General features: G+C 44.1%; 1 protein-coding gene across 1 annotated transcript in view; it reads right to left on the bottom strand.

Annotated features, from left to right (window-relative positions):
* Positions 1-17,593, bottom strand: part of LOC116957579 (uncharacterized) — a 31,367-nt gene extending 13,774 nt beyond the window's left edge. Inside the window, exons 1-3 of the mRNA XM_076056715.1 lie at positions 16,667-17,593; positions 15,688-15,693; positions 2,453-4,356 (exon numbers count right to left, since the gene is read on the bottom strand). Coding sequence (XP_075912830.1) covers positions 2,453-4,356; positions 15,688-15,693; positions 16,667-17,593 — 2,837 coding nt within the window. The remainder of the gene's footprint in view (positions 1-2,452; positions 4,357-15,687; positions 15,694-16,666) is intronic.
* Positions 17,594-24,212: the final 6,619 nt, after the last annotated feature.

The following is a 24,212-nucleotide window of genomic DNA, read 5'->3' on the forward strand; positions in this document are numbered from 1 at the left end:
AAATGTCTTTGATTGTCGATACCAGGTGAGGGCTAATGGCTACTCCGACTACACAATCCGCAAAGCCATCACTCCAGTCATGAAGAAGGATCCTCTTGTGGAGCCACTCAAAACCATCACCTTACCCTACATTGCAGGGGTCACTAAAAAGATCTCCAAAATCCTGAATAAACACAAGATCCAGGTCCGATTCAACACAGTACACAAAATCCGTGATTTAGTTCCATCTGTAAAAGATGCTCTTCCAGACATACAGTACCCGGGCGTTTACAAACTAAAGTGCCTCTGTGGTAGTAGCTACATTGAAGAAACCAAAAGACATATCTCGGACCGCATCCGCGAACATAAAGCAGACTTGAAACACGGTAAGACGAACTCCTCTGCCGTGGCAGATCACTGTTACAATTCAGTGGGCTCACATGACATTGACTTCTCCAAGACGGAGGTTCTTTGCAAACCAACTGGCTACCATGAGAGATTCGTTCATGAGGCCATTCACATATACAAGCACAGAGACAATTTCAACCGAGAAGATGGATTCAGGCTTAGTAACCACTGGAAAGATGTGTTAAATCATTTCTGTTCTTAATTAATTGTAATTTTACAATGACCTTCAGACCGCAGCTCTTTCGCCAGCATTGCCTCTTAATACCTCTCACACCACGGTTAATGGTATGGTTTACAACATGGAGTATACTAGGGCTTCGCAGCTGTCTCTCTCCCCCTCCTCTGTTCCGACCATGGACGAACTCGTCCGTCTGAACGGGGCCCGTAGCTATCCGTGGTACGGAAATTTGAGGGTAAGAATCCACCCATTTTTTCGCCATATAGCATTGTGATATATAACGACTTATGGTTGGTAGCTTAGCTGATTGGAGAATATAGAGTTTATTGATAACATGAAGGTAATTTATATTTTAGTTTTTATTGGTTCACTATATAGTACTGTGAATAGCTCAGATGTGTAGTCATTTCTGTGACCAGTCACTAGCAAATCACCCAGTTATTTCAATGCTAAATTCGCCTAGTTATTTCAATGCTAAATTCTCCTGTTTGATTTGTACTAAGTGCCTCGGTGAATGTGTATGCTCTGACTTCAACGTAACTATTTCTGTAGCAGTTACAAGCGAATCACTCAGCCATTTCAATGCTAAATTCTATGCTAATCCCATTGCCAAGGGGTGCCTCTGCGGATGTGTATGCCTTAACTTAGCTATTTCAATGCTAAATTCTATGCTAATTCCTTTTAACAATGGGTGCCTCTGCGGATGTGTATGCTTTAACTTTTAACATAGCTATTTCTGTGACCAGTCACAAGCTAATCATTCAGCCATTTCAATGCTAAATTTTATGCTAATTCCTTCGTCAAGGCTCTTTGTTCCTCTCACACAGCTTAAAAGCTGTGATCTGAACGTGGCTCTCTCACTCCAGCGCTGTCCTACCAGACAGTCTCGCCCCCTTCACCTGATGAAGGCCGCTTGTGTTGTGGCCGAAACGTCGTGAGAATATTATTGTGTTATTTTATTTTATCAATTTATTATTTTATTCTCATTCTACGTGACTTTACCGAAAGAACCAAAGAAGATGAATAGATCATATTTTTGATTTAAAGCTTTCGTGACTGCAGGGATTCATATTCTTGGTTCTTTCGGTAAAGTCACGTAGAGGGGAAACTATAAAATAAAAAAAACACGTTAAAAAACCGCCACTTTTTTCAAAATTTCTTGCTGTGGTTTTCACACCTGATGACGATTGCTTGTGTTGCAGTCGAAACGTCGTGAGAATGTTATTGTTTTATATTTTTATTGTTTTATTGTTTCCCTTCTACGTGACTTTACCGAAAGAAACAAGAATATGAATAGATTATGTTAATGAGCAGGGCCCATGTCAGGTGATGGGGCTTGGCTGCTGAACCCGTCGCAATGAACTCGCGACGGTATTTATGAATAAATTATGTTAATGAGCCGCCAAAAACTGTAGCTTTGCCCAAATAAGCATTTTACTGGAACGAAAATCGGCAGCGACCAACCAGACGTGACGTCACGCTCAAAATCCCGGTGGAGGGGGATTCGGGGGTGTGAATACCTTCGTGACATGACGTCACTAGTGGGGGACACCTCCCCCTCGCGTCTCACGCCGAGTTTACGAGTGGTGACGTCAGAGAGCGAGATCAGGGTCAGAGTTCTACTTTATTTAGATTCCATTTCTCTGGCCTCCTATCTTGAACAGAGACCCCTTCCGTGCATTAACAGTGTGTGTACACTGTGTACACTGTGTGTGTGTACACTGTGTGCACAGCGTTTGTGCACAGCGTGTGTACACTGTGTACACAGTGTGTGTACACTGTGTAGTGTGCGTGTACACTGTGTGTACAGTGTGTACACTGTGAACCTTGTGTGCACTGTGTGCATTGTGTACACTGTGTGTACGTGTGTACACTGTGAACACTCACCCATAACCATCTACTGGGTCTCCATTTGACTTTGTATTGTCTAAGAAGTCCACCCACACCTCCACTTCCACTAACTGCTGGGAGTTGCCTCGCTCTGCCTCACAGACAGAATTCTCCTCCTGCTTCACGTTGCCTCCATCGATGTGAAGGTCCCATTTTGGAGTTGAATCTTCATCTTCACAGTTTATCGTAACTTTTTCGCTCTTCACCTTTTCACATTTCACCTTCGGTTCTTCACATTTCACCTTGATACCTTTAAAAGTGTCCAAGCTGACATTTACTTCTGATTCTGGTTTCATGAGGGATGGGCTCATTGCAGCACTTTGACTTTCACAAGCCGATTTCAGACTCCACTCCTTGTGGATCTTTTGATGCTTGTGTGTTCTCTGGTGCGTTTGAAGATGTGGTTGCTGTGCAAACGCCTTCCCGCACAGAGTGCACCTGAAAGGTTTCTCTCCCGTGTGTGTTCTTTGGTGGTTCTGAAGATGTGGTGACTGTGCAAATGCCTTCCCACACAGAGTACACCAGAAGGGTTTCTCTCCCGTGTGTGTTCTCTGGTGGTTCTGAAGAACTGCTGGCCATGCAAATGCCTTCTCACAGACAGTGCACTTGAAAGGTTTCTCTTTTGTGTGTGTTCTCTGGTGTTGTTTAAGATCTGATGACCATGCAAATACCTTCTCGCACAGAGTGCACCTGAAGGGTTTCTCTCCTGTGTGTGCTCTCTGGTGTCGTTTAAGATCTGATGACTGTGCAAACGCCTTCCCGCACAGAGTGCACCTGAAGGGTTTCTCTCCTGTGTGTATTCTCTTGTGTAATACAAGAGCAGATGACTTTGCAAATGCCTTCCCGCACAGACTGCACCTGAAGGGTTTCTCTCCCGTGTGTGTTCTCTTGTGTAATACAAGAGCAGATGACTTTGCAAATGCCTTCCCGCACACACTGCACCTGAAGGGTTTCTCTCCCGTGTGTGTTCTCTGGTGTGTTTGAAGATGTGGTTGCTGTGCAAACACCTTCCCGCACAGAGTGCACCTGAAGGGTTTCTCTCCTGTGTGTGTTCTCTTGTGTAATACAAGAGCAGATGAATGTGAAAACGCCTTCCCGCACAGACTGCACTTGAAGGGTTTCTCTCCCGTGTGTGTTCTCTGGTGGTTCTGAAGATGTGGTGACTGTGCAAATGCCTTCCCACACAGAGTGCACCTGAAGGGTTTCTCTCCCGTGTGTGTTCTCTGGTGGCTCTGAAGAACTGATGGCCATGCAAATGCCTTCTCACAGACAGTGCACTTGAAAGGTTTCTCTTTTGTGTGTGTTCTCTGGTGTTGTTTAAGATCTGATGACCGTGCAAATACCTTCTCGCACAGAGTGCACCTGAAGGGTTTCTCTCCTGTGTGTGTTCTCTTGTGTAATACAAGAGCAGATGAATTGGAAAATGCCTTGCAGCACAGACTGCATCTGAAGGGTTTCTCTCCTGTGTGTGTTCTCTTGTGTAATACAAGAGCAGATGACTTTGCAAATGCGTTCCCGCACAGACTGCACCTGAAGGGTTTCTCTCCCGTGTGTGTTCTCTGGTGTGTTTGAAGATGTGGTTGCTGTGCAAACGCCTTCCCGCACAGAGTGCACCTGAAGGGTTTCTCTCCTGTGTGTGTTCTCTGGTGCAATACAAGAGCAGATGAATGTGAAAACGCCTTCCCGCACAGACTGCACTTGAAGGGTTTCTCTCCCGTGTGTGTTCTCTGGTGTGTTTGAAGATGTGGTTGCTGTGCAAACGCCTTCCCGCACAGAGTGCACCTGAAGGGTTTCTCTCCCGTGTGTGTTCTCTGGTGGTTCTGAAGAACTGATGACCGTGCAAATGCCTTGTCACACACAGTGCACTTGAAGGGTTTCTCTCCTGTGTGAGTTCTCTTGTGCTGTGTCAAATGTCCAGTTTGATCCGTGCTGTATGCACACTGGTCGTATTGTTGCCTTTTTGAACCAAGCCGCGCCGAGTGCCTTTGCTCCATCAGACCAATTCTGCAGAGGGTGTGTCAGCTGCAGACAGAAAAAAATATCCACACCATCTACGTCAGTATCGAGGTACAGAGGAATGCATATATACACAGTCACACATGACTTACACGTCTATACTAATTCATATGATCATGATATAGTGAAAAAGATTCCCAATTCATCACACGGGCTGTTATGACAAACAATGAGAGGGCAAATGGTCATAAATAAGCCTGGAAGCCCAAGTACCTTCAAAATGAATGTTAACTCAAAACACCAAGCACACAATTTCAGTTGTCTGGCTACAAAAGGAATATTTATGAAAGCTAAATTCAGCTAACATAGCAAAGGGTGTTGAAACTAATACTATTTTTATTATGCAGAAATGCATAAATTAATGTTCAATCACATCTTAGAGGTATTCCTTGAATGCTGGGATGAATAGATCTAACTTCAGCTGCATATGTGCTGTCTTAATTTCCTATTTCCATTCTTAGAAAAAAGTTCCAGAGGAAAACAAAAATAAACTATTGTTTTGATTCAACCTCCGTGTTCAATAGAGTTAATATACATTACTGCAAACACAAACTTGACACTGTCACACACTGGCATGGTAAAAAGGTAGTGGTGTGTTCAAAACCATGCCTGCATATATTATCAGTGTGTTTTTTTTTCATATTGATTGCAGGTATTGTGGTTAATGCAGACATGAATCCTTGTAAAAAGGTTTCAGTGTTGTTGCCAGAAAAAAGGGAAAAAAACCCTATTATCTCATTGTTGTTGCAGAGCAAATACCTCCAAATGCCCTGCAGCATATGTTATGGGCCTCTTCAACAGAGGCTGATTTAGACACTCCAGGTACCAGTCATCAGCAGGTCTGATCACCTCCACATCCTCCAATCTCTTCTCTAGCCAATGCCATGCCTGTTTAGCCCTTAACATCTGGACTAACAAAAATGCTTGAGCATGCTGTCTGTTAATGCGGGATTCATGACCCAACCAATGCAGCCTCGCCTGCCAAAGTCTCATTGATTATATTCTCTACTGATATTTTAGGTATCTGTAAGGTTTTAATACAATCTTGTTTGGTTCAATAGAGGGGATCATAGGCAGGCCAGCTTTAATTATAAGCCAGAACAGACGGTCCTTAAAATCTATATATACAAGGGAAATTTGTGAACATGTCTCTGTTCAAAATGTTTAGCATACTTCTCGACATGCAACAAACTTGAAATTTGCCAAGTGGGTACTTCCAGACTGTACACCATGCAAAATTTGTAAAAAATAGACTTGTGTATCCTTTTTTTTTGGGGGGGGGGCGCAATAAGTGAGCTGTGATGTCACATCTCTCATGTGGCCCGTATGCGGAAGCGTAACGGAGTGTGCCTGCTCATGCCCCCCAACCCTCCGCAGGCACAGCGCCATACATATGTGTTGCAGGTCTAAGGCGTTCTTCGCGCAGCATTGCTTTATTATTTCAGTCGTTTACTGCCGTACGCACCCTGAAAGTTGTGTGTGTCTGCAGCAAGCGCGTGTATGTGTACCTATGGATGCGCACACGTGTGTGTGTGGGGGGGGGAAGAGGTAGTGTAGTGGTTAGCGCGCTGCACTACGACCACCACCGGTGACGATTATTTGAACCGGTCCTGGGCCTCCCCTAGGTCGACTCAGCCTCAAACGAGTAACTGGTGTGGTGTGTGAACATCGCCACTGGGGAGACAAAGGCAGCCCGGCGTGGTGAATCCAAGTCCTGGGCGAAGCCGGGTAGTAAAGCTAGTAAGTTCATATTTTGCATCCACAGAGAAAGGAGTAACATCTGTGGCCAAGAAGACTCGCAGCTTTGTTCATTCGTTCATTTCTAAATCCTCTTGTCTTGGTGAGGGTTGTGGTGGCAGCACATTGAGTAGGGCAGTCCAGACCTCCCTTTCCCTGGCGACAGACTCTAGCTCTTCCTGGGGAATTCCCAGGCATCCCCAAGCCAGCCGAGCGACATATTCCCACCAGCATGTCTTGGGCCGGGCCCCGGGGACTTCCCCCAGTAGAACCTGTACCGGTAGAGTTCCAGGGGCAGTCTATTGGAGGGCCTCCTCACAGATATTCTATATTGATATCACTCATGGAACGATGCCTGGTGGCTAGGTAACCCACGTAACCCATTTGGGCTCAACCTGGAATGGCTACGTGGCACCGTCCTGTGTGTCCACAATCCACAGGACGAAGGGTGAGAGGCGGGTGCGATGCCAGTATGGCAGGGAGAGGGATGGTCTCAGACAGACGAGACTTTGGCAATGGACACTCACAGCTTTGCATGGAGCAAAAGTCCAGGCAGCTTCCACGCAGCGTTACACAGTCTAATGAAAGAATGCTGCTGGACAAATTTTAAGTGAGACTTTGGCTGACAAACCAGAGCTGGTTGTGAACACATTAACCAGGCATGGAAGCTCCTCCACCACTTGTAAAACTGCCTGATTACTCATGGAGAGTTGAGCAGGCACAGTGCTGTCATTCATGCAGATTAAACGCCACATGGTAAACATGAGTGCTGCTTAAATGCACTCGCATCTAAAGTCGCTGTCATTCTGACTGCTGAACATGGCACTCGAGGAATCATCTTGCAACTGAGGAACAATACCCTACACAGAAATGAAACACACCGATCCTACGATGCTCTTCAATGTCTACTGATTTTCTGGCAAGGTGATGATGGCTACAATTTCCTACTTCGCCAAAATGACCTAGCAACAGTCTTGGCAAGACAAAATAAGATTTCCGCCATGGACTGCTTTGCCTTCAGAATCATGGTGCGAAACGGCAACTTCAATCTCTTCTTGAGACGCAAAGAGCTCTTCCACCAACTTTCTGTCGACATGTATGCCAAAATGGAAGCTTCATTCGATTAAACCCACCAGATGGCAAAACAGCCAACATTGTCTATCCTGAAGCTCTCCAAGGGCCACGCATTTAAAAGCTGTCCTCATTATGAAACAAACAAGCCCTGCGATTATATAACACAACCAAACACCGTGACAATATTCACACTTTTACAGGCTTCATTGGCAAAATTCAATAATTGTGATTAAGCCAGCATGGCAAGACATTACTCTTAATGTTTTATTACTGAGACCTGAGCTAAGCCGGGTAACTTAGTTATTACTGGATAAATACTATACTTCCGATTAAGTTTGTGCGTGAGTGGGGAGCGGTAGTGCAACATTTAGCGTACTGCGCTATAAACCCAGCAAGACGATTTATATTCCCACAGAGCCAAGCCACAGCATTTGACTGTCGCTTGATGAAGCTGGTTGTAATTACTGTCAAAACGTTATACTCAAGATTGTAAATGTTGTGGCTTGGCTCTCCAACACACCGATGTGCTGTACTGGTGACGCATGGCCACATTCTGTTCACGTAACCTCTTACTAATTGGCTGTGTTGAGTGGTGGTGGTGTTAACGGCACATTTATTTATTAACGCGATCTAACACAAACAAACCTCTATTATGGCTGTATATTTGGAGTTTGCGCGTCTCTCTCTCCGTGGTCGCGTGGATTTTCCTCCGGATCCTGCGGTTTTCCCCTGCACATTTAGAGTCAACATCACCACGCGTTTAGAGTATTTGACCGACAAACATTTCCACAAGTTGATAAGCCCACTGTGAAGCTCAAGTGGGCTATGCCTGCTATAATAAAAACGTAGAAATATTTAAAATAAAACAAAGTTTCAAAGTAGTGAGCCAGGTGAAGACAAATTAAACTTAAGCAGAGAACTTATGCAATCAGGCGAGGGCAGGAGGCAAGGCCCTGCGCTGTAATGTTCCAACCTGGACATCGATTCCATACTCGCTGCTACTCAAGTGACATCCCTACGAGAGGGAGAAGGAGCGAGGCTCTTCCTGGGTCCACAACAACAACCACCACAACAACAACCACCACCACAACAACAACAACCACCACCACGATGTAAACTTCTCACCTCGGATCTCAGTGAGCGCACGAGCAGCAGCTAAATGGTAACTCGTGACGTCATGCGGCAGCAAGTGACATGACGTCACTTGCGGGGTTCACACAATCCCCGCCCCCAACGAGCAGCAGGGTAACTGAATATATTATATTTTTGATTTAAAGCTTTCGTGACTGCAGGGATTCATATTCTTAGCTCTTTCGGTAAAGCCACGTTGAAGGGAAACAATAAAATAATAAAATATACTCCCTCCAACAACTTGTAAGCCATCTGGCTACCATGAGAGATTCGTTCATGAGGCTATCCACATATACAAGCACAGAGACAATTTCAACCGAGAAGATGGATTCTGGCTTAGCAATCATTGGAAAGATTTGATTAACCATTTCAGGTCTTAATTGATTGTTCACGCTTACAGTGGATTTCAGACAGCATACATTAATTTTTCGTCTCCCCCCTCCTCTTTTCAGAACATAGATGGACTCGTCCTTCTAAACAAACTGCCAAATCGCCGCGCGTGGCGCTGACGTTTTTTAAATAAATAAATACACCCTTTAAAAATAAAATAATTAATGCAAACCGACACACCTGATGACGACCGTTTGTGTTATGGTCGAAACGTGAGAATTTTTATTGTTTTATATATATTTTATTATTTTATTGTTTCCCTTCAACGTGACTTTACCGGAAGAGCTAAGATTATGAATAGATTATGTTAATGAGCGGGGTCCATGTCAGGTGATGGGGCTTGGTTGCTGAACCCGTCGCAATGAACTCGCGACGGTATTTATGAACAAATTATGTTAATGAGCCGTCAAAAACTGATTGTAGCTTTGCCCAAATAAGCATTTTACTGGAACGAAAATCGGCAGCGACCAACCAGACGTGACGTCACGCTCAAAATCCCGGTGGAGGGGGATTCGGGGGTCTGAATACCTTCGTGACATGACGTCACTTTTGGGGGACACCTCCCCCTCGCGTCTCACGCCGAGTTAACGAGTGGTGACGTCAGAAAGCGAGATTCCATTTCTATGGCTCCCTCCCTTGAACAGACCCCTTGGGTGCGTGAACATTGTGTGTGTGTACACTGTGTGTACTGTGTGTACACTGTGTGTGTGTACACTGTGTTGGCGCAGTCGGGGGCACAGGTGGTGCATTGGCCAGTCCTCTCAGTCGACCCATGACACCTGGGTCTGCCCCGTGCACATTGCCTGGCACAAGCGCCGTGGTGACGTCACCGCCACTTAGTGACCAATGGCGGTTGTTGTTCTTGTTACCGTGTGTGTATACACTGTGCGTGGACACTGTATACTGTACGCTGTGTTGTTGTATATGCCGGGTATTGAAAAATTTGATTAAAATAATAAAAATTTAATGAAATTTGGGAATATGCGTAATTGTCCGAAATTATGTTAATTTGTGTAACTATGTGCATAATTTATGCTAAATAGAGAGGCGTAATTGTATTAAGTTATGCAATTGCATGAGATTATGCTAATGATACCCATTATGATAATTAGGCCCTGCCTCGCTGACGAGGGTAGTATTCTCAATCGGGATCGTACAATTCATTGTATGAAGTTACGCAGGTGTGCTGTAAGTATGCTAGATTTAGCTCGGCTTTGTTGTCTAGGTTCGTATTATCAATCGGTATAATACAATTATTCTCGCTTTAACATTTACTGATTAAAAAAAACCTCACGCCATAAAAACAGTTTCTTCCCATCTGCTGCTGGCCTGTTAAACAAGGCCAAGGGCTAACACTGTTTTTAACATTTGATCTACATAACGACACGTTGCTGATATTAACTATGTTTCCCTATTTGTATTTTTAAATTATATCTTAAAGCTATTTTATATTCGATATTTATTTAATTTTATATACTTCAGCCCCTTAGTGTTAGACTTTTAACCCTTATTATAGTAAGACTTGTTTAAAACTTATTTAAGATTTTAGATTCCTATATGTTGAATGTATGCACCATCCTGCCAAAGTAAATTCCGTGTCGGTGTGAACTTACATGGCGAATAAAACCCTTTCTGATTCTGATTATGTCTTAGTGTTTTTATATCAGGTCTCCAAATTCAAATCTCACCGCAGGATACAGTTCTTATAATTAAGATTATTACGCATGAACTTAGGAAGGCACCACTCAGACACTTCTGGGTTAAGCAATTTTAATTTCTAAACAAAAACATAACACTCTAATATGCGAACTCTTATGCTTGGAATTATCAACACAGTACTCCTGGAGATGTTCTCCTCATCGATCCATACATTAAACCCTCAATGATCACGTTTGTTAAACTGGCTAATAGAATAATTTATTAATTCCTTAGAGTAACGCGCTCATATACGGTGATAGGAAAAAGTCCTTAAAAATTCATGCAACGATAGTCATATGAAGGGCAATAAAGAAGCATGTCCCGAAGGCAAAAGTATAAGGCAATGAATTCATTGGGAAGATTATGTAATTACGAAATGTCTTGGAACAATGGTGTGCGACAGTGTGCCTGCTTCAGCAAATGCTTATCAATTGGCTGAGGCTTCAATTAATTCGCGGGCAAGATTCTGTGATCAAAATCACGATTTCAACACAATATTCCCCCTGTGAGTGTGTAGATTCGTAACGTAGGTTTCTAAAAGTTTAGTTTCATCAATGAATTCATTGGTAATAGTTATGCAATTAAAAGAGAAAAAAAATTACGACTAAAATACTTCGAAATGACTGTGTCCACGTAACTCAATGGGACGAAATGTTCTTCGTTATCAGCTAATAGTTGACACACTTATCACGAGTCTTCTTGTATGTGTTAATGCGTGAGTGTTGTTGATCTTCTTGCGTTAAGCAAACGCCGAGGTTGTACATCCCTTGTATCAAATGTGTTTGTCCACTGTGGAGCGGTGAGGGTGTGAGGTTGGGCGAGTCTTACAACGGCTTCGTTGCTTTTTCTTGCTCGGGGCGTCGGCTAAGCTGCCCGTCCGCTGGTAGATACAGGCTCTTTCCACTGCTGGAGGAGCTGCGTCGGCACATTGCTTGTCCTTGAAGATGCTCGATCACGCTTGCCGCTGGTCCGCTGGCAGCAGCAGGCTCCTTCCACTGCTGTAGGAGCTGCGCCGCACGCGCTCCCTCCTGCCCCGTGCTCTTTGTCGATGCCCGATTGCGCGTGCAGTTCGATCGCTGGTGGCAGACACCCTTGCTCGGTGGAGCTGCTGGTGGGAGCTGGCACTCAAGGATAGAATGACTTTGAGCGATATTTCTTCTGTCAGCTCTAAACTCGTGTTCGGTGACACGTCGCTACTCGGCAAGTCTCCCCATCCCTGGTTGATTGCAGAGTCTCACCCCGGAGATTGCCGCCCTCTTGTGTCGCTCGCCGAGCTGTCCCTGGCCGAGCTGTCCCTCGTCGAGCTCCAAATTGTGTCGTGTTGCTGTTTATATCCGAACAATCTCCCCTCTGCATGTCTCTTGCGAGAGAAAAAAAAACAGATGCTTATTTTGTCATGCTCTCCCCCCGCGACCGCGCCTGATCGCCCCCCAATCTTCCCTTGGTGACCCCGGGCGGGCTGCTTTACATCAAATTGATGTTTGTTTGCACTCCCAACCCCTCTCGTGGCGTTTGCCAAGGGAGGGAACGCACCTTTCATCCGTATTTATGGCTTCCATTTGTTTGTGTCGAATTGTTGGAAGACAAAGGCGGCCAGGGAGGCTCTGATTTCATGGAATACATATTATGTGGTCTTGTGTGTTTGACCTATTTTCTTGTACTTCTAATGAGTTACCCTAGGTCTAATCTCCCGTGATAATTATTTGGTTTATGTTTAACCAAGATTTGTAATGTCATTAGATGTTACCTCCGGTATTTCAAGGGTTTTATTACTTTTTGCTCCCTGTCTGCATCCAGGGATCCGTGCTTTTTATTTTCGAGGTCCGAGATATAGCTTAGTCTGGACTTAAGTTTTTGTGATTGCAGGAACTCAGGTACTTTGGTTCTCTTGGTAAAGTCACGTAGATAGAAAGATACAATAAGAAATAATATAAGGAATACTGCAGTCTGTAATGTCGACTTATTCTTATAGCCAAGCTTCAACTGTTTCCGTACGAAAAAATATCAGTTATAATGTCCGTTTGCCCTGTGCTCTGTGTCCATGCCTGTGATTCTGGATATTTGTTTGTGAACTGTCCAAAGCGCCAAGCAGGTCATGGCATGCGGTCCTTTGGCAATCTGGAGATTTTGAAGATCGTCGCTAACCTCATTTGCCCCGGAGTTTATTATTTAATGGCCTTTTACGACCTCCAGATGCTTGGTGCTTGTGGAAGGTAGCGGGTTTGAGGGTGTTTTATTTTATCGATTATAAAAAAAAATATTCTTAGCTCTTTCGGTAAAGTCACGTTGAAGGGAAACAACAAAATAACAAAATATATATAAAACAATATATTTTATCATTTTATTGTTTCCCTTCAACGTGACTTTACCGAAAGAGCTAAGAATATGAATTACTGCAGTCACGAAAGCTTTAAATCAGGGGTCGGGAACCTTTTTGACTAAGAGAGCCATGAAAGCAAAAAATGTGGAAATTTATTTCAGTGAGAGCCATATAATATATTTTTAAAGTGAATTCAACTAAATGTCAGTATAATAAGCCTCTGAATTTATTCTTTTAAATAATGTTGTTATAACACTCACCATTAATGCGACTTCTGGTGCTGCATGGATTTGCTGATGTCTTTGTAGTCGGGTTGGTACTTGGTGAGGTTAAGCTTCATGCAAGCGTTGAGGCTTTCATCCGTTAAACGTGATCGTAGGTTGGACTTGATGTTTTTAAGATGTGAGAATGACTGCTCACATGCATACGTAGATCCAAACATGGTCAATACAGCAATACTCACACGCTGCAGTGTGTGGTATGTGACAGGAAGCGCGTTCCAAGTTTTGAGAATCAGCTGGTCTTCGGGTTGGAGTTTTTTCATTTCTGTCCACATGTGCTTGCTCGCCAACTCCGCTTTCTGTCATGTGATTCTTTCCAAATCTTCATTCAGTGACTTGAACTTATTCACCCACATGTCTGAGGCCTTCAGGTCAGCCACTTCTGCTTCAAAATCTCTGACGGAGACACCAGGGATGTAATTCAGGTCGGCTGTGTTCAGTGAACACTCGTTTGGATGGGTGATGAACTTAAAAAGACGAGTGTGCTCACGAAATTCTCCAAAGCGTGCTTTGAAGGACTGTAGGAGACTGGATGTGCAGCCAGCTAGCTGGTGGAGATCAAGGTTTTGAATGGGCTCACTTGCTGTGCATGCATCTTTAAATTGGCTCAGTTTTTCAAAATGTAGTAAACGACCTGTTTCAAGATCCGTGATGAAAAGCTCCAGCTTGTTTTCAAAAGCAAATACAGCTTGTTGAAGGGATAACACTGTATTTCCAATGCCTTGCATTTTCACGTTGAGCTGGTTCAGATGTTCAGTCAGATCTACGAGATAGTAAAACTTGAGGAGCCACTCGGTGTCGGCTAGCTCAGGATGCCCGACGCCTTTCATTTCAAGGAAAGTCCGGATTTCGTTCAGGCAAGCCGCAAAACGGCTAAGCACCTTCCCTCTTGACAACCAACGCACATTGCAGTGCAAAAGCAGACCAGGATAGTTATTTACAACTTCATCCAGCAGTGTTTTAAACTGGCGATCATTTAAGGCTCGGGCAACAATAAAGTTGATCACACGAATGACCAGCGACATCACTTCGCCAAACTGCCTGTCACACATCTGAGCACAAAGTGCCTCCTGGTGTATAATGCAATGGAAACTTAGGATGGGTCTATTTTCATGTTCACGGAGAAGCGCCACAAATCCTTTGTTTTTCCCCACCATACACGGAGCACCATCAGTACACACTGAGAGAAGTTTATCCATAGGTAGACTTTTTTCTTGAGCAAACTCCATGAAAGACTTGAATAAATCCTCACCTCTTGTGGACCCTTTTAATGGCAGAACAGCAAGACTTTCTTCGCGCAGTGTGTCACCAACAGCATATCTTGCAATCACGCTGAACTGCGACAAATGGCTCACGTCTGTTGACTCATCCAAAGCCAGAGAAAAGAACGGCGCTGCATTTATGTCCTTCACTTGCGTTTCCTCCACTTTGTTTGCCATCACGATGGTACGATCATGAACAGTTCTTGCCGACAGAGGCATGTCTTGTATCCGTTTGATTATCTTGTCTTTGTTCGGAAGATCATCAAAAAGTTCATTGGCTACATCCAGCATGAACGTTTTAGCATACTCGCCATCTGTGAATGGTTTTCCGTTCCTCACTATTGCTAAAGAACCAGCAAAGCTAGCCGAATTATAGTCACCTTGCCGGGTCCATACGCGGAGTTGCTGCTGGCTAGCTTGCACCCTGCTCAGAAGCTCTTGGCACGCTTTCTTTCTGCTGTCTCCCGCAGGGTATTTTGATGCAAAGGTAGCGTGGCGCGTGTCGAAGTGCCGCTTTACATTCGACCGTTTCAACGATGTAATTTTGTCATTGCAAATTAGACACACCGCAGAACCCGCTCTCTCCACAAAGGCGAATTCTTCGGTCCATTCGTCCTGAAATGTACGATACTCGTCGTCTTTTTTTCTTTTCGCCATCTTCTTCGTCGAAGGGTTAGCTTTGAGCTAATGACCGAGCAGACGCAGTCTCAGACTGATTCAAAAGGGGGCGTTTACCTGTTTTACCCAGCAACGGCAAACGTAGGCCAGTATCATCGAAAAATCGATGGATGGATTAAAACAAGTGAGAATATTTTGTTTTATCTGCGAGCCATATGCAATCATCAAAAGAGCCACATCTGGCTCGCGAGCCATAGGTTCCCGACCCCTGCTTTAAATCAAAATTTATTATAAAAAATGTCAGAATTATTTTTAATATTCATTTTTGGAAAAAAGGCCTATATATACAAGTGTACATGGTGTGTGTACACCTTGTGGGTACACTGCCTGTGTGTACACTGTGTGTGGGTGGTCCGAATCAGTCGGGCGGCATTATAATTTCATCAGCTGCGCTATGCTGTGTGGAAGCTACCTGGTCTGTCGCTCCGGTTCTTCTCGGCCACAGTAATGCCCTCCCGTCAATAGGCATGTGAAACGTGGACCCCTCTAAATGGAACATCTGTGCTAGTTAAACATTCAGGCTGTCATGCCTACACTCAGATTGAGGGAAGCCAAGTGGTCGCACATTCTCTTATTGCAGAGGTTCAAGGTTCAAATCCGAAAGGTACGCATGGCTACTCCAGTAACATTAAACAAAATATGCACCGTCTGCTTAACAGTGATGTAAAACATACTATTATCATTCAAAACGCATAGGTCATTGCATGTTGGTGTCATGGTCAATATTTGGTTAATTCCAAACATCGAAAAATTACATAATGGAGATTGCACATCAATCATCGCCCCCTACTGACAGACTCATGCCCACATGCAGGCTTGAGCAGGGTCACCTTATGACACAGAGAGGCAGCTGCCACTTGGGGGTGCTCTTTGAGTGTTTGTGATGAGATATGAAACAAACCTGAGTTGGTGAGGCGATAAACGAAGCACCGTATCAATGCAAATATGAATATAATAGTGGAATCCTTGGGAGGTTATTGGCTCTTGCTCCTGGTTATTCATCTACCCAACCCACAGGTCAACAAATATTCGCTGCTCTTCCTCTGCAGGTTGAACCCAGGAATTGAGTGTTCGACTTCACGTTATTTTCATTCAAGGCCTGTGATAAAGGTGAATCTATTAGCGCTTCATTGTCTCACGCTTAAACATCTACCGGGTCTCCAATTGACTTTGTATTGTCTAAGAAGTCCACCCACACCTCCACTTCCACAAACTGCTGGGAGTTGCCTCGCTCTGCCTCACAGTGAGAATTCTCCTCCTGCTTCACGTTGCCTCCATCGATGTGAAGGTCCCATTTTGGAGTTGAATCATCTTCACAGTTTACCGTAACTTTTTCGCTCTTCACCATCACTTCTTCACATTTCACCTTCGCCTCTTCACATTTCACCTTGATACCTTTAAAAGTGTCCAAGCTGGGATTTACTTCTGGTTCTGGTTTCATGAGGGATGGGCTCATTGCAGCACTTTGACTTTCACAAGCCGATTTCAGACTCCACTCCTTGTGGATCTTTTGATGCTTGTGTGTCCTCTGGTGTGTTTTAAGATCTGATGACCGTGCAAACGCCATCCCGCACGGAGTGCACCTGAAGGGTTTCTCTCCTGTGTGTGTACTCTGGTGTAATACAAGAGCAGATGACTGTGCAAACGCCTTCCCACACAGAGTGCACCTGAAGGGTTTCTCTCCCGTGTGTGTTCTCTGGTGGTACTGAAGATGTGATGACTGTGCAAACGCCTTCCCGCACAGAGTGCACCTGAAGGGTTTCTCTCCCGTGTGAGTTTTCTGGTGGTTCTGAAGAACTGATGGCCATGCAAATGCCTTCTCACAGACAGTGCACTTGAAAGGTTTCTCTTTTGTGTGTGTTCTCTGGTGTTTTTTAAGATCTGATGACTGTGCAAACGCCTTTCTGCACAGAGTGCACCTGAAGGGTTTCTCTCCTGTGTGTGTTCTCTTGTGTAATACAAGAGCAGATGACTGTGCATATGCCTTCCCACACAGACTGCACCTGAAGGGTTTCTCTCCTGTGTGTGTTCTCTGGTGTAATACACGACCAGATGAATCGGAAAACGCCTTTCCGCACAGACTGCACTTGAAGGGTTTCTCTCCCGTGTGTGTTCTCTGGTGTGTTTGAAGATGTGGTTGCTGTGCAAACGCCTTCCCGCACAGAGTGCACCTGAAGGGTTTCTCTCCTGTGTGTGTTCTCTTGTGTAATACAAGAGCAGATGACTGTGCAAATGCCTTCCCGCACAGACTGCACCTGAAGGGTTTCTCTCCTGTGTGTGTTCTCTGGTGTAATACAAGAGCAGATGAATGTGAAAACGCCTTCCCGCACAGACTGCACTTGAAGGGTTTCTCTCCCGTGTGTGTTCTCTGGTGGTTCTGAAGAACTGATGACCGTACAAATGCCTTGTCACACACAGTGCACTTGAAGGGTTTCTCTCCTGTGTGAGTTCTCTTGTGCTGTGTCAAATGTCCAGTTTGATCCGTGCTGTATGCACACTGGTCGTATTGTTGCCTTTTTGAACCAAGCCGCGCCGAGTGCCTTTGCTCCATCAGACCAATTCTGCAGAGGAAGCGTCAGCTGCAGACAGAAAAAAAGAATATCCACACCATCTACGTCAGTATCGAGGCACAGAGGAATGCATATATACACAGTGACACATGACTTACATGTCTATACTAATTCATATGATCATATAGTGAAAAATATTCCCAAATTCATCAGATGGGCTGTTATGACAATGAGGGCAAATGGTCATAAATATGCCTGTAAGCCCAAGTACCTTCAAAATGAATGTTAACTCAAAACTCCAAGCACACAATTTCAGTTGTCTGGCTACAAAAGGAATATTTATGAAAGCTAAATTCAGCTAACATAGCAAAGGGTGTTGAAAATAATACTATTTGTATTTCGATTTAAAGCTTTCGTAACTGCAGGGATTCATCTTCTTGGTTCTTTCGGTAAAGTCACGTAGAATGGAAACAAAATAGAAAATAAAACAAAACAAAATAAAATTCTCACGACGTTTCGGCCACAATACAAGTAGCCTTCTTCAGGTGAAGAAACAGGACTGTCCAGAAGACAGCGCTCGAGTGAACACTGCCAAGAATGGACCGCGTCTTTTAAGCTGTGTGAGCAGAATTAACATATGAATTAGCATGTTACCCAGCCCCACCTCCGGAGCGGATGAGGGGGGGGGGCGCCTGGGCACACAGAAAAAGAAAGAAGAGCCAAGGTGCGCTGCTCTGTCCTGTGTTGCGTTATAACCTGGACTACTATACAATACAATATTATACCTTTCCAATCTAAACTACATGGTATAATATCATATCCATAGACAAATTCCACCTTTGAAATATACAATGCATTACTAAACACTACCCTATACTTTAGACTATAAAATATTACACTTGTAATATTACACTATGTCTTATTCTATCAACCCTACTGTATACCACACTGCTGTATATTCACTATACAATTACGATAATATATATTACCTTATGAAATATGTTAAACATTACAATGTTATACTATTTATTATTATACCACATGCTATAAACCATACCATTGACCGTCGTGTGAAAGGTATTAAGAGGCAGTGCCAGCGAATGGACTGCGGTCTGAAGTTCACCGTAAAATACAATCAATTAAGAGATGCCGCGACTCTAAGGTAATACCAACCGCATTTGCACTAACCTCTGCTGCTGTAACTTCTTTTAATGCCAAACGAATTCTAGCTAGAACTAGCTTAGCTCTTATCTCAGACAAAATCAGACTTACGTGCACCGAACTAGATCAGTTAGACAAGACACTTTACAAATCACACTTATCATTGACGGCCATAATGTCTGCATCGGATTGGGAACATGTAGACAATATGACTGCCTCTTCAGCTGCCACTATGTCGACCAAATGTAAGGACAATTTGATTTCCAAATTCAACTGCCTTTCCAACAAGAAATCGGACCCACACACCGAAAAGCTAGACGTTAACAAAGTCGTAATTAATCGCAGTAACAGTTCTATTTCTGATGGTCTGAAAGCCGTTTTAGCTAAAGGGCTAAACTTTGCAGTCACACCTAGACACATACCAGTTAATGATATCATTGCCCATGTCGACGTGGCACTCAAGGGCCTGGGTCACATCACTGCAGACGTAGCAAGATCTGAAATCGCTGCAACCCTCAAAAACACTAGGATGCCACCTAGCAACATCAGCAAAGATGAACGCTTTGAATTATCTCAATTAAAAAAGAGAGATGACATTGTCATCCTCTCAGCTGACAAGGGCAACGCCACTGTCATCATGGACAAAATAGAATATAACAACAAAATTCAGGAACTACTCAACGATGGCAGCTATACAAAAATAAGAAGAGACCCCACCAACAGCCTGGTTACTAAAACCAACAAAATCATTTCTGATTCAACAGCATTAACTGATCAAACCAAACAGTTCTCGTTGAAACCTTCTGCGGCCAGACCACCAAGATATGGCCTTCCAAAGATACATAAAGAATATATACCCCTTATTCCCATCGTCTCCACTATCAACTCCCCCACCTACAAACTGGCTCATTTTCTATCTGATATCCTGTGACCTTTTATTGGAAAAAACACTTCTGCAGTAAACTCTACTCACCTGGTATCGACAATCAAGGGTATTTCCCTGTCCCCAGACGACCTGCTTGTCAGTTTTGATGTGGTTTCCTTATTCACCAAAGTTCCGGTACCTGACACCATCGCAATAATTGAAGACTTGGTTCATCAAGGACTGCATACTGATCTACCCCCCCCCTCGTGAGACACTGCTTAACCAACACATACTTCACCTGGAATGGAACTTTCTACAAACTGAGGGCACCCCAATGAGCTCCCCCCTATCTCCGGTTGTAGCCAACGTGTTCATGGAAAAATTTGAAACTGACGCCATCCAGACTGCCACTCTACGCCCGACCTTATGGAAGAGGTATGTGGATGACACTTTTATCATCTGGCCACATGGCCGGCCTGCTCTAGACCAATTCCTCGACCACATCAATTCCATACACCCAGCCATCAGATTTACCATGGAGGTCGAAAAAGATGGCAAGCTACCCTTTTTGAATGTTTTAATTAAAAGGAGACCTGATGGTTCAATGAGCCACTCTGTCTATAGGAAAGCTACCCATACAGATGCTTACTTAAAACCGGATTCCCACCACCATCCATCCCAGAAGAACTCCCTTATCAAGACTCTATACCATAGAGCCCAATGCATTTCCAACCAGGAACACATTGCCAGTGAACTCAAGCACATACACCAAGCTCTCAAGGCTAATGGTTACTCCAACTACACAATCCGCAAAGCCATCACTCCAGTCATGAAGGATCCTCTTGAGGAGCCATTCAAAACCATCACCTTACCCTACATTGTGGGGGTCACAAAAAATATCTCCAAAATCCTGAATAAACACAAGATCCAGGTCCGATTCAACACAGTACATAAAATCCGTGATCTGGTTCCGTCTGTAAAAGATGTGGTTCCAGACATACAGTACCCGGGCGTTTACAAACTAAGTTGCCTCTGTGGTAGCAGCTACATTGGAGAAAACAAACGACATATCTCGGACCGCATCCGTGAACATAGCAGACTTGAAACACGGTAGGACGAACTCTTCAGCTGTGGCAGATCACTGTTATAATTCAGTGGGCTCACATGACATTGACTTCTCCAAGACGGAGGTTCTCTGCAAGCCATCCGGCTACCATGAGAGATTCGTTCATGAGGCCATCCACATATACAAACACAGAGACAATTTCAACCGAGAAGATGGGCTTAGTAACCATTGGAAAGATGTTATAAACCATTTCGGTTCTTAATTGATTGTATTTGACGGTGACCTTCAGACCGCAGTCCATTCGCTGGCACTGACTCTTAATACCTTTCACACGACGGTCAATGGTATGGTTTATAGCATGTGGTATAATAATAAATAGTATAACATTGTAATGTTTCGATTTAAAGCTTTCGTGACTGCAAGGATTCATCTTCTTTGGTTCTTTCGGTAAAGTCACGTAGAATGAGAATAAAATAAAAAAATGCATAAATTCATTCTCATTCTACGTGACTTTACCGAAAGAACCAAAGAAGATTGTAATGTTTAACATAATTCATAAGGCAATATATAGTATCGTAATTGTATAGTGAATATACAGCAGTGTGGTATACAGTAGGGTTGATAGAATAAGACAGTGTAATATTACAAGTCTAATATTTTATAGTCTAAAGTAGAGGGTAATGTATAGTAACGCATTGTCTAATTCAAAGGTGGAATTTGTCTATAGATATATTATACCATGTAGTTTAGATTGGAAGGTATAATATTGTCTTATATAGTAGTCCAGTTTATAGCATAGTTATAATGCAACACAGGACAGAGCAGCGCACCTTGGCTGTTCTTCTTTCTTTTTCTGTGTGCCCCCCCCCCTCATCCGCTCCGGAGGTGGGGCTGGGTAACATGCTAATTCATGTTAATTCCGCCCACACAGCTTAAAAGACGCGGTGCATTCTTGGCAGTGTTCACTCAAGCGCTGTTTCTGGACAGTCCTGTTTCTTCACCTGAAGAAGGCTACTTGTGTTGTGGCCGAAACGTCATGAGAATTTTCTTTTATGTTTTATTTTTATTATTTTATTTCCATTCTACGTGACTTTACCGCAAGAACCAAGAAGACTATTTGTATTATGCAGAAATGCATAAATTCATGTTCAATCACATCTTAGATGTATTCCTTGAATGCTAGGATGAACAGGTCTAACTTCAGCTGCATGTGTGCTGTCTTAATTTCCTATTTCCATTCTTATAAAAAGTTCCAGAGGAAATCAAAAATAAACTATCGTTTTGATTTAACCTCCGTGTTCAATAGAGTTAATATACTTTACTGCAAATACAAATTTGACACTGTCACACTGGCATGGTAAAAAGGTAGTGGTGTGTTCAAAACCATGCCTAGCCACCTTCATATGCTCAGTATTAATGCTTCCCCACAATAAGTTGTCACTAATCAATCACGTTTGTTGTCGGCGATAATCAAACTCTAATTGTTAAGTTCATAATACAGTGATAACACTATGTAACACAATTTTTGTTCCTGGGTACCAAGTGTTATTTTTTAATTGTTTATGCCTAAAAATTATATAAAATGGCTATTATTCCCCACAAACTTTGCTTTTGTGACCAGGATTTTACGTGAACGAAAATAACAAATTCACCCGTTTTCTCATTGAAAATAGGTAAATTTCAAAATATCACGGTCCTGGTCACAAAAGCCAAGTTTGTGGAGAATAATAGCCATTTTTGTACCTTCGAGGCATAAGCAATTAGGAAATAACACATACTACCCAGGAACAAAATTGTTTTTGTTACATAGCGGAATAACTGCGCCACCGCTCCCCACATAAACTCTTACATACACATACATTTCACATGAATGCTATGCAAGTGTGGATCGCTTGTCAGCAGGTCATGGGAATGATCCAGGTGTCAAGGGATGACTGAGATGATTAACAGATGTACCAGCTGTGCTTCCCTCTGTCTTGCTGCATTTTAGCAGCAACACTACAGTCAGTAGAGCCTACCACACCGTCCCCCGAGCAGCACTAGGACACTGACCATGCCATGGTCCACCTGATTCCTGCATACAGGCAGAAACTAAAACTCTGTAAACCTGCTGTGAGGACATCTAAACAGTGGACCAGTGAGGCTGTGGAAAATTTGCGGGCGTGCTTAGACTGTACTGACTGGGATATGTTCACGACTGCTACCATTAGTCTGGATGAACTCACAGAGGCTGTGACGTCCTACATCAGCTTCTGTGAGGACTGCTGTATCCCAACACGTACCAGGGTGAACTTTAACAACAACAAGCCCTGGTTCTCAGCAAAGCTCAGAAGGTTGAGGTTGGAGGAGGAAGCGTTTAGGAGTGGGGATAGAGAAAGATTCAAGGAGTCGAAGAACAGGTTTAGCAAAGCGGTGAGAGAGGCTAAACGACTGTACTCAGAGAGACTAAAACACCAGTTCTCTACTAACGACTCTGCTTCTGTCTGGAAAGGGCTCAGGCAGATCACCAACTACAAGCCCAGAGCTCCCCACACCACTAACGACTCCCGCCTGGCCAACGACCTGAACGAGTTCTACTGCAGATTTGAAAGACAATTGGACTGTCCTGAACTACCCCTTCCCACCCAAGAGGCCCCATCCCCCACCCATACTACAGAGACGACTCTCTCCTTTCAGGAGGGAGAAGTTAATAGACTTTTCAAGAAGCAGAATCCACGCAAAGCAGCCGGCCCGGACTCTGTCTCTCCAGCCACCCTGAGGCACTGCGCTGACCAACTGTCTCCGGTGTTCACCAACATCTTTAACACCTCCCTGGAGACATGCCATGTACCAGCCTGTCTCAAGTCCTCGTCCACCATCATCCCTGTGCCCAAAAAGCTAAGGCCAACAGGACTAAATGATTACAGACCGGTCGCCCTTACATCTGTGGTAATGAAGTCTTTTGAGCGCCTGGTCCTGGCACACCTCAAAGCCATCACAGACCCTCTCCTGGACCCCCTTCAGTGTGCCTACAGAGCCAACAGGTCTGTGGACGACGCAGTGAACATGGCCCTCCACTTCACCCTACAGCATCTGGACGCCCCAGCATCCCACGCTAGGATCCTGTTTGTGGACTTCAGCTCTGCCTTCAACACCATCATCCCTGCCCTGCTTCAGGACAAGCTCTTCCAGCTGAACGTGCCCTACTCCACCTGCAGGTGGATCACAGACTTCCTGTCTGACAAAAAGCAGTGCGTTAAGCTGGGAACACAAGTCTCTGATTCCAGGTCCATCAGCACCGGAACTCCTCAGGGCTGCGTCCTTTCCCCACTGCTCTTCTCCCTGTATACCAACAGCTGCGCCTCCAATCATCTGTCCGTCAAACTCTTGAAGTTTGCGGATGACACCACCCTCATTGGGCTAATCTCTGGTGGGGATGAGTCTGACTATAGGTGGGAAGCTGACAACCTGGTGACCTGGTGTAGCCAGAACAACTTAGAGCTAAATGCTCTAAAAACAGTTGAGATGGTTGTGGAATTCAGGAAGAATACAGCCCCACTCACCCCCATCACCCTGTTAGACTCCCCAG

The sequence above is a fragment of the Petromyzon marinus genome, chromosome 77, assembly GCF_048934315.1.
Source record: "Petromyzon marinus isolate PM22_M1 ecotype Great Lakes invasive population chromosome 77, UKy_Petmar_22M1.pri1.0, whole genome shotgun sequence".
Lineage (NCBI taxonomy): Eukaryota > Metazoa > Chordata > Hyperoartia > Petromyzontiformes > Petromyzontidae > Petromyzon > Petromyzon marinus.